Source organism: Montipora capricornis, chromosome 5 (genome assembly GCF_036669925.1).
Source record: "Montipora capricornis isolate CH-2021 chromosome 5, ASM3666992v2, whole genome shotgun sequence".
NCBI classification, from domain to species: Eukaryota; Metazoa; Cnidaria; class Anthozoa; order Scleractinia; family Acroporidae; genus Montipora; species Montipora capricornis.
Genome location: NC_090887.1, coordinates 19,434,294 through 19,445,494, shown reverse-complemented (window position 1 = coordinate 19,445,494; position 11,201 = coordinate 19,434,294). Strand labels below are relative to the sequence as shown.

General features: G+C 37.1%; 2 protein-coding genes across 3 annotated transcripts in view; one reads left to right on the top strand and one right to left on the bottom strand.

Annotated features, from left to right (window-relative positions):
- Nucleotides 1–813: 813 nt before the first annotated feature.
- LOC138049848 (neuralized-like protein 4) lies at nucleotides 814–4,463 on the bottom strand. Its single transcript, XM_068896306.1, has 3 exons — nucleotides 4,160–4,463; nucleotides 2,795–3,131; nucleotides 814–1,244 (listed from the first exon to the last, which is right to left on the bottom strand). The coding sequence occupies exons 1-3, from the start codon at nucleotides 4,361–4,363 to the stop codon at nucleotides 1,132–1,134; spliced, it is 654 nt and encodes a 217-aa protein (XP_068752407.1). The 5' UTR covers nucleotides 4,364–4,463; the 3' UTR covers nucleotides 814–1,131.
- A 79-nt stretch (nucleotides 4,464–4,542) lies between these two features.
- Nucleotides 4,543–11,201, top strand: part of LOC138049841 (rab3 GTPase-activating protein catalytic subunit-like) — a 49,542-nt gene continuing 42,883 nt past the window's right edge. For both annotated transcript variants that reach the window (XM_068896295.1, XM_068896294.1), the window contains exons 1-7: nucleotides 4,543–4,707; nucleotides 4,846–4,898; nucleotides 6,947–7,019; nucleotides 7,547–7,618; nucleotides 8,996–9,122; nucleotides 9,256–9,343; nucleotides 10,405–10,524. In XM_068896295.1, coding sequence (XP_068752396.1) covers nucleotides 4,558–4,707; nucleotides 4,846–4,898; nucleotides 6,947–7,019; nucleotides 7,547–7,618; nucleotides 8,996–9,122; nucleotides 9,256–9,343; nucleotides 10,405–10,524 — 683 coding nt within the window. In that variant the 5' untranslated portion in view covers nucleotides 4,543–4,557. The remainder of the gene's footprint in view (nucleotides 4,708–4,845; nucleotides 4,899–6,946; nucleotides 7,020–7,546; nucleotides 7,619–8,995; nucleotides 9,123–9,255; nucleotides 9,344–10,404; nucleotides 10,525–11,201) is intronic.

Genomic DNA, 11,201 nt, shown 5'->3' with positions numbered 1-11,201 from the left:
GTACTTGTTCTGCAAACAGATACTTAAGCTTGAAATCATTTTACTGAGATTTTTGGCAGGCTAACTGCTAAAAAATCACAACAAGCCATTGAAAATTTCTCGCGTGACCACGCAAGCCGATTAAAACAAGTATGGTGGTCTTTCACTCGACCCGACACGTGTCATAAACACGCCGTTATTCGAAGACAGGATCTGGTATTAAAAATAAAGCTCTCTTGTTTTCTTTGAGTTTGAAATCAAACAATTTGTCACTATCATATAACACGTTTTCTGTGGGTTTTCATTCAGATCAGATCAGATCAGATCAAAACCAGTTACGTTATGTTATGTTATAAGATGCGAATATGACAAGAAAAACTACCGATCTCAAAAAGGAAAATACCTTTCCCTAGTTTGCCCCTATCAACTGTACAGTGATGACTCAGTAAATTCACATGTTAACCGCAATCTATCCCATCGTTAAAGGAAAGGGCATCAGTTTCATCTGTGTACGTGTCTAATTGAAAATTGAAAATCCTTAATAATCTTTTCAGGCTAAATGGGCTACTCCTTAATGAGGATATACATGTACATGTCTACTAGTCGGCTAGAGTCAAAGAGAGTAAATTAAATTGATTTAATCTCTCAAGGGAGTTACCTAGGGGCTGAAATGTCCCTTTTTTCAAGGAAACCTTAAATTACATTTTTGGGCAGAAAAGCTGAAAGAAAAAAACCAGTTCCTGAAGGGAAATACACAGTTGAAACAGAAACAGGCCTTTGGGCTTAATCATTCACGGAAGGTGAACTGTTTTTGTAAACACAACCATAGCGAAGTTGGCATCAAGAGGCTTTATTTACATATATAAAGAGCATAAAACAAATATTGATTTTTTAAGATGAATGGTTTGAGTTCACCTAATATGCATGTAAAAATGAACAACACAACGCACAAAAAAAACTGATTAAAGATTATCATCACCATTTTTCAACACAAAAATATTTGAGCATCCTTTGGCATCCAGATTGGTCTGTGATAAACCTTGCAAAGTCCTAGAATCAAAGTTTCCAGGTTGTAAATCTAGGTCTGTTTCATTTGACTGTAGAATACATCTTCTTTCAACATAAATATCTCAGGTATTTACGAAATTATGATCACTCTTTTAAAAAGTCTGTAAGAATTCTTGGTATAGGTAACCCATCTAATTTGTCCTTATCTTTCACCCATTTTAGCACTTCAGTCTTGCAGAGCTCTTCAAGGGTTTCCACTAGAAAAAAAATAATAAAAATAAATAAATAAATAAATATGACAACACAGAATTTTTCCTTGTATTTTCTTTATGCTACCAGACATTAAACTTACAACTTTTTTTCAGTCCCCAGAGACAAAGCAGCTAAAACCCTAGGACATCTTGAGAGAGCAACAAAACAATGAATAAATAAATAAATAAATAAATAAATAAATAAATATTATGCCTATTCATAATCAAGGTCACCCTGCGAGCAGAGCCTCCTTTTGTCTTTTTCTTTACTGAGGAGGAGAAAAGTAGGCTCTGCCCGAATCGCGTCAACTCTTTGAAGCCGCCGCAGCCCGAGCTTCTGGACTAGTCAATCTTGTTTTCTCTCGTCAAACCGGTTATTCCAGTGCGAGCATCCCTTTAGTGACAAAAGCGATGGTTATAATTGAGCCCGCTGTACCATGAAAAACCAAGATGGCGGCGAGATCTGGCATATTAGGCTTGGGTTCGAGACTGTATCCTGGCAACATGCAGCGCATATTCAAAAAAGATCTCACTCGATTCATGCAGAGCCTTTCTCGAGAACGCCAAATCGAGCAAGCAAAAGAAAGGCTCTGCTAGCAGGGTGAATCAAGGTTGGAGGGATGAAGGAAATATGCACGCAGCACTAAAATGAAATAATATCTACATGCAGATCAACCACTTTTTCTGAAGTTATCAAACTTGTTTAAGCAGTCAAAAACTGTGTCCCCTCCATTAAAAAAACTTGTGAGTGATTACGTGAAAATACAATTTACACCAGCTTCAAGCTTGGGCCAAAAAAAGGTAATCAAATGAACTTCAAAAATGTGTTGCTCCTAATATTAATGTAGAAATATGTTTGACCTTTGATGTACTGTACCTGTAAAGATCTTCAAGGAGCCACCTTCAAGGAGCCACCTCAGTCTTCACCAAGCCAATATGAGTTTCGTCATTGTTGTTACCACCCCCCCTCCCCCTTCAGGAAGGGGGGGGGGAATTTTCTTATATATGCTATAAACATATGTGCTGCCTGATAGGGTAGGCTTTTTGAGGTGCTCAGTCCTTAAATAGGGTATCCTTTTTGGTATTTTTGGTATTGTCATCCTTTATAGATATTCCTTAGATAGCATCACTAAATTGCAGTATCCACCCCAACGCAGAAAAAAAAAGAGATGGTGTATTAAAACTGTACTGCACATCTGAATACACGTTTTCAAGTTTAACAAAGCGGTTTTAAAGGGACGTTTATAGCTTGTATTGCTGTACATGCAAGGCTTTTTGGGCCTTAAAAAGGGTATCAAATCTTCATTTTCTTCCTTTAAATAGCCTGGGTCAGGGTCTGAGAACCTTGGAAGCACATACCTATCCTAAATTGTCAGGAGTACCCCCCCCCCCCCCCCTCCCCTTCCCCTGGGCTGTTACCACACCATTATCTAAATTATCATCTTTTAATTCATTGATATAATTTTGTAGTTGTTGTTAACCCATCGACTCCAAGGAGTCTCTATCTACGTCCACTCAAAAACTTTGTCCCCTTTTAATAAAAAGCTCATACTCACCTCCAAAATATTTCAGAGAAACTTGCTTTGTCCGGCCATAAACATCAAATACACCAAAAATTTCTTTTTTCCAAGGTATTCCAGACATTGCTGTGCCTTTATTTACTCCATTAACAAAATAATTTAAATTTCCATGACTTGTAACCTGCACTCCTATAAGGTCATTAATTTTAAGTGAATGAATGCTAAAATTATATTCTTTTTCCATTTCTCCATTGTGGATTCTAGTGCCAGACAGCATCCAATAGTCCTTGCCATCTGGAGTAAACAAATCTGTTGCTGCTCGTACAATCCTTGTGTGTGGACAGTTGGGATTTCTTGTAGTGATTCCAAATCTCTGTGGAATATTAAAAGGGTGGTTAATTGCAGGACAAAATTGTTGTTATGTACAGTTTAATTCAAAGCTTCAACATCCCAAAAGGCATTTTTTACCAGTTCTGTGAAGAACACATTATTGTTGTCTCCAGGGTGGGAATTTGAACACCATCAGAGGGTAGGGTGGGGAATTTGGCTTTAGCTTTGATATAAGTATAACAGTTACCATCTCAGTGCTGACATGGCAAAAGCTCATATTTCCAATTGAAAGATCTCATAGGCAATAATAATTAACAACTATTCACCAAAGTGGAAATGGCTAGTGATGGAAATTTACCAAGCCATGAAGCCGACAGCAGTAAGATAATATTGTAGCACAAAAAGATAATTTTAACTCATTTATTCCTGCAACAATTGCAATATTTATTATTATTATTGTGATCTCTGTATTAGTAATATTCAAAAGTGTTCAATTAAAGAAATGAAAGGAAATAAATCAATAAATAGACGACGTGAACGCGCTTTAACAATACCTCATAATCCATAGTAATAATAATATTAATAATACTGATATTACTGTTTATCATAACATCATCCTGAATTGTACACTTCAATCAAAGGACAATACAAAAGAAGCAACTTTTTGATGTAAAGATTGTGTTTATATTTGATATGCAAACGACATTACAATAGTAACTTAATCAATAAACAAATACTTCTTACTACGATTGTAAACATTGCCTCTTTCAATTCCTTAATTTCGCAAGGAAGAGCTAGTCAAGTCAGGCTTTTATTGCAATTTCGTTGGAGCAACTGCAGAAATTGACATATATTAGCTAAACCTGACCACCTTATGTTAACATCCTTTATGGAGAATCGCCAAAGACATTACTAAAGAAATAAAGATTTAGGTATGTGTATCAAATTATTTCGCACTACTACTTACGTAGCATGCCATTTGTACTGAATACGTCTGTGTTTAACCAGGTCCCATGTACTTCGCACAATTGTAACAGAAAAATGTTAAACGTTTATTCGAGCATTTCTTACCAGTGATCCAGCCCATTTTGATTCTAATTCTTCAATTTTCAGCTGAAAAACCTCGCCAATATGAAGGGCTCTATCACTGAATACCATACCATGGTCATAGGTGTCACCCTCGCGGATGGCCCTGCGATTGTTATTTGACAACGTTATATAGCGTCCATGACGTTCATGCAAGCCTATAATCCATTTCTCGTGAGCTACAGGCATTAATATCTTCTTACGGCAACCAGTGCGCTGTAGAAACCATCGAGAAAGAAGCTACATTTCATGGACACTTTGTTTAGTTCTGCACAACGACGCCACTCTAAAGCTGAAGGACTGGGGACAAGGTAATGACGTCAGAAATTAATTTTTCAAAGTTTTAAATATTACTTAATAATTGTGAGGAGTTTTCATAATATATGTCAGATAAGGTTTTGTGCAAAATAAGAAGGACTATAGAAACAATAAGAAGAACCAGCAAAAGTTCCAAAAATGTGTTTGAACTATTTACATTTCTTTTACGGGACAGCGCATGCTCGGAAAAACACAACATGGCTGACGGAGATGAGGTCAGGACGGTAACACAACTTTTTTTGAAAGCTTGAAAATATGGCGCATTTAAAGTCAACTAAAACGTCTTGGCATGAAAAAAAAAAAGAAAACACCGATTGTTTGCAATGTTGTCTTATATTTTTTTAAAATTTTAGGAGGATGAAGTATTTGAAATAACAGATTTCACCACTTCTTCCGATTGGGAAAGGTAAACTTAGTGATGTAGACTTGGAAGGTCATGCCACATTTGTTGAACATTAGAGTTATCTAGCATAGTGACATACATACATAAATACATTTTTGTTCAGATTTTTAAAGGGGATTGGCTATGAAGTTGCATGATTTCTAAGTCCACTTTCACTACAATCAAAAGCATTTACGTTTTGTGGAATAAGCTGTCATCAAATATGGATTTTACAATGACTGCAGAAATTCTCGTGAATTTATAATTTATGCGATTATGACGCGATATTGCTCGCGTCAGATTGATGTTTCTCGCATTTTAGTCTCGTGTTCTTCTCGTGTTTTGACTTAATTTTGACCCCTCTGCCATTGTGTTATTGTAAAAAACAAATTGATGTCAGTTTTTCATGCATCTGACCTGTTATTGACAATGAATTTCGTCATAACATTGTCAAAGTAGTCTGTGAATCCACTCGGCATTCGCCTCGTGGATCCACAGCTACTTTGACAATGTTATGACGAAATTCATGATCAATGACAGGACAGACGCATGAAAAACTGACATCAATTTGTTAACATTACTAAACAGCGAAACAAAGCACCAAAACACCATATATGACCCCATTGAATACTAACCGACAAAGGTTGGATTTGAGATTAAATATTGTTTTAGGCCTAACTGGGCCTAAAACGGTATTGCTCCTAATCTCAGTCTTAATCTGAATCCTAATCTTAATCTCAATGAATTAGGAGCGAGGTTAGGGTTAGGTCAAATCCAACCTTTCTCTGTTAGTATTCAATGGTGGGGTCATACATGGTGTTTTGGTGTTTCACTGTTTCATGGTTTTAGCAATGTCCGTCAAATGGGCTGGACAATCTGCGAGCCAGCGAGATATGCGAGCCACGCGAATTTGCATTCAAGTCTAAGCACCCATTTCAGATAGCACTGATAAACAGTTACTAAGCACCCATTTTAAAACGGTTAGCTTTCAATAACTGTGTGACTGGCATGTTGACTTGCATGACTCACAGTCATGGCTCGCGTAGCTCGCCTGCTCGCACATGGTCCTAACTCCCCATCAAATATAGTTTTAATGACTTGTAGTAATCTCAGATTATTAAAGTGTGTTCAACAGTCACTCTATAAGCAAAGCAGAAGGGTAGGGAAAGAAACAATCTTATACACTGGGGAATAAAGGTAAAAACTAGCGATAAAAAGTAAGAACGACATTTCCACCTCTGCGAGGTCATTTTCAAGTTTGATTGAATTAGAGGCAAGGGAACATGAAAGTGTTAAAAACCAATGAAAATGTACAACATTCAATCAAACTTGAAAATGACTTTAGAGAGGTCATTATGTTATTCATACATTTTATTACTAGTTTTTATCATTAAATGTTTACCTAAGAAACTTCTTTTAAGAAAATTAATACAGTTTTTGCCAAACTAAGGGAGGTTGAACAAGCAGCTAATAATTTCATTTTAATGCAACGCATACTGAATGGAGAGTGGCAAGATGACTGAGAGAGGTCCAACTCTCTTCTTGACTCATCTAGGCAGATGGGCAGGCCTTAAGACTGCTCACGGGTAGGCTAAAAAATACCACCTGTGTGCTCGATGGCCTGACCTTTTAGTAAAAGTGAGGTCAGACACTTCATATGTAAGATTAAGATACAGCATGAAGTAGGAGATTGAAAATGGTGAGCAAGGCCTCCATCTATATCGACTCCAAAATGCAGTCAATAAATCAAGATGGACATGATCTTTGTAAGGAAAAAGTGTCAGAAGGATTCAACTCTTCTGTAGGCATTGACTTTCACCATTTAATTTTTTTCTGATAATGTGATGACTTTGTCAACTGTAGTCTTTCCTCCATTCATTCTTTCATTCATTCCTGCATTCATTCCTGCATTCATTAGTGTGGTCACTAAATGGATCATTACTAGACAGCTATTATTACTTCATCAATTTTTAGTGTCTATTTATGTTTCTGGTGCATAGCATCCTTTGAACATTTTAATTCCTCTTCCTAAAATGAAACATGAATAACCATACAAATAAATCGTATTGCAGGTTTGCAGCAAGGCTTGAACAACTTCTCATTGAGTGGAAGTTAGATGGAGCAACCAGGAAATCAACTTCAAAGGTAGCTTTTTACTTGTTTTTGAAAGAATAACATGTTCTAAAATTTAACATAATTTAGAAACTATTGTTGTCTCAAAGAATAAGGCACTTTATAGTTGTGTGCTGAGATACTAAGGTATTTGAAGGGAAGCAAAGCTGGAGTCTGCTTGATTTTGATACATTAACCTTAAAGCTTTTTCTTAATAATTTATGTAGAAGTAAAGTAGCATGGATGTACATGGAATAGTTTATATTAGTATAATTACATACTTTAGGTGATTGTTGAAAATTCTCTGTGCGCTGATTGGTTGCACTTGAAATGATTATTATGCAATAAACACCTATTAAGCATTTTTTTGGAAAAGGGCTGCAAGCCATTTTGTTTAGGTGCCAGTCAAAGAAAATGCATATTTTTCAAATAATAACCTATGTAATACCAATTATTTTTCGCCTCGCCTTCAGTGAATAATATTATTGTTAATTAATTTTTTGTTACAGAAACTTAGATAATACTCCGACTTAAACATTGTTGTTATTTTTCCTTTATAGGGTAAAGGGCTTTTCTGGAATTGCGAGAAAAGCAAACTATTTCCCATTCCAACTAAAAAAGATGAAATAGATGTAAGTATATCATCAAATATACTGTCCTGCTATGGGACTTTTTTTTCACTTTTAAAAATGGAAGAAAATTTACTTTGTTTTTCTGCAACCATGTACTTAGTACTTGTAGGTGTTCTTAATGACCACTCCTACACTCTAGAGTAATATTTATTGTAAATGAGTGTAGTTCTCAGAACTTAGCGTGTGAAGAGATATATATGACAGAAATCAAGTAAGGCCTTACACTACTGTAAATGTGATAGAAGGTGGATAAAGATCCTTTGCTGGTCAACAGCATCAGGAACTTATTTTTGTGCTTCACCCAAGGACAGAGAAAAATGTCTAACCTGGGTGGGAATAAAAACGTACAACTTTTTGGGGTGATGTTAGTACTAGTGGCCAAGTTGTCCCAAAATTCCCACAGCCTGCCCCCGTCTGGCCTTATAGCTCAGTCGGTAGAGCAATGGTGATCTAAACTTGAGGGCGTGGTCCTCGATTCCCACCCAGGTCAGAGATTTTTCTCTGTCCTTGTCCTTTACACACAAAAATAACTGGTGGTGCTGTTGATTAGCAAAGGTTGTTAATCCACCTTCTATCATATTTACAGGAGTGTAAGGCCTCGTCGCTTGATTTCTGTCATATACATCAGTAAGGGAGACTCAGGGTGGTTTAGTGGTCATCAACCGCACCTCCCACCTCTGTGACTGGGGTTCAACTCTGGGCTCGGGTTGTATATGGGTTGAGTTTCAGTCAATCTCAATCTGACTCCGAGGGTTTTTCTCGGGGTACTCCAGTTTTCCTCCCTCCTCAAAATCGACTCCTGGCCTATTCCATCAGGCTGTGTTGCTGTGCTCCGAGGTCATACATGGGTCATACATGGGTCGTACTCTCAGCACAGCTCCTTTGGTCCAACCTCGCTGAGCTGCACCCTTAGTAATTCAGTTTCCGACTGTGAGAAAGGGCAATAAGCAGGTCAGGTCAGATTACGGTTAGATTATGTTCATGATTTGTTGTTGCACATTACTGACCTACCAACTGGTTCCGGCCAAGCCAGGTACAGCGCTGCTGTACACTGTATAGCTCTGATCCTAAGATCTCTGATTAATCATGAAGACATAATATTACATTTGGTTTGAATTCATGCAACAGTGACTGATAATCCAATTTCGGGATCAAAAGCCAATTTGTAAACCAATAAAAACAGAATTCTGAATAGTTATACTTCCTACTGGCTGAGGATCTAAAACAATGTTTTGGAAAATATTACAGACATATTTTTTTACGCGAAGTTTTTGCTGAGGTCTGTGGTGTCCATGGTTGATTGAACAAATGATCTAATAAGAATAATAACTATTCTATTATTGTTATAGTGTCTTTTGGTTGCTCTTTTGTTTTCAGGAAAGAGAAGGATCTTGGGGAGTAGTGTCAGAGAGAATATATTTTGGAAATGTGAAGTTTGTTGTCTCTTACCATCATCTGCGGACAAGAAAAAAATCTCTAGGAAATAAAACTAAACAAATTGAAGGTCAGTTTCTTTTGAATCAAAAATAATTCTGAATACTGGAAAGTGCTCAACCAACTGCCTGGGGAGTGCATAATAAAGACAAGTGTTCTCTTTCTTTATTATTCATTTTACGCGCGAAGTTTTTTTTTTGTAGATTTAGAGGATTGTTTGCCGAACGTCATGATGGAGATGTTTGATATGGAATTTGATTTTCCTCCCAGGACACATTGCCTCAGTCGATGGTGAGTTTAACCATCAGTGCTCATCAATATATGTCTCCTCTTGCGGTTTTCCGGAAATTTCAAGAGATACCTTTTGATAACCACTTCCTTTACTACTTTGGGAAGACTTGATAAAGTAAAAACAATGTCAATAGAAGTTTTCACCGAATGACAAGGTCTTGATAGGATCCCAAATCCATGTATGTCGTATGCTTGGTGGCATTATCAGGATTCTTTTCTCGAGACAGCCAAGGAAATTGAGAAATTGTTTAAAGTGCCCTTAACCCCAAAATATTTTTTTCGCGAAAATGAATCTTTGCACCTGTTCGAAACGCATTGCGGCCATTTTTTCCTTTTTCTAAGAAATCCTGCCTTTTTATAGGCTTCAAAACTTGTGAAAAACCGAGCATCTTTTGTTCACGACCGAGTCAGAAGGGGAGTGGGTCTACTCCTGATTTGACGTCACAATCTACTTTGCATGCATGTTTACAAAGAGTTAGTGCAATGTAGATCAGTTTGTGACGTCAAATCAGGAATAGACCCATTCCCCTTCTGACTCGGTCGTGAACAAAAGATGCTTGGTTTTTTGCTTAGTTTTGAAGCCCATAAAAGGCAGGAGGTGTGGGAAAGGTGGGGAAAAAGGCCGGAATGCGTTTCGAACAGGTGCTACTGTAATATTCATTTTAGCGAAAAAAATATTTTGGGGTTAGGGGCACTTTAAGATTTCAGGGTTTATGAAAATGAGTCAAACTTGGAATTGTAATCTAACACAATTTTACAGGAAATTCTTCCTTTTTATCATGATGGAAGTTCCCCCACCCCTTCCCCCGCCCCCAGAAAGAAAATGGCATAATTTGGAGTACCGGGTCATAGCAATCAAGTTTTAGAACTTAATAAATTATGATATACATGTAGGTAAAAAAATAGTGTAATAATTGCTTGACATGGTATTAAATTCAACCTATCCATCATATACCAATGATGGGAGTCGCATTCATGATTACGTTGATGGAAGGTTGGGACTGATCCTGTCCCAGCCTGCCTCCATGACTGAATTGATCTGAAAATGTTCTTTTGTTTAGGTATGGCTTGAAGGAGTTTCTAGTGATATCTCCTGCTGAGGATGGAGATGCTGTTGATAGTGAGTCAAAATGCCATTTGCTGTTGAGCTCCATTGGAATCGCAGCTACCAACTCTAAATGGTACCATTTGTCAATATTTTAACAGTTGAGCATTATGGATCCCTGCACCCCAAACATTCATGGAAATTATTGGAAATAACCAAATTAAAGATTTTAAAATGGCAAAAAATCCATATCAACCACAGTCAGAATTTACGGTCTGGATCACATCCTACACCAATCTTGCTGGCAGTAACATTAATTTTGTCCTCCAAAAAATAGAAACCAAAAGAATAAGAAAACATTTTCTTGTTAATTGTTTTATTAATTTGATGCTAAATAGAAGAACCAGAAGGGATTAATGAGGAAGCAGAAATGTCAGTAAATTCGATTGCAGCTTAGGAAACTATACAAGCAAAGATAAAGTTGAAGTTAAAGTACCCATAACCCCGAAATATTTTCTTCGCTAAAATGAATCTTTGCACCTGCTCGAGACGCATTGCGACCATTTTTTCCTTTTTCTAACAAATCCTGCCATTTTATAGGCCTCGAAAGTTGCGAAAATCCAAGCATCTTTTGTTCACGACCGAGTCAGAAGGTGAATGGATCTATTCCTTATTTGATGTCACCATCTACTTTGCATGCATCAGTTATAAAGAGTTAGTGCAATGTAAATCAGTTTGTGATGTCAAATCAGGAAGAGACCCACTCCCCTTCTGACTTGGTCGTGAACAAAAGATGCTTGGATTTTCACAACT

Coding starts and splice junctions, on each gene's coding strand:
- LOC138049848 (XM_068896306.1), bottom strand. CDS start 4,363: ATGCCTGTAGCTCACGAGAAATGGATTATAGGCTTGCATGAACGTCAT. Junction 3,132..4,159: donor CAAAATGGGCTGGATCACTG/GTAAGAAATGCT, acceptor AATATTCCACAG/AGATTTGGAATCACTACAAG. Junction 1,245..2,794: donor TTCTCTGAAATATTTTGGAG/GTGAGTATGAGC, acceptor TTTTTTTTCTAG/TGGAAACCCTTGAAGAGCTC.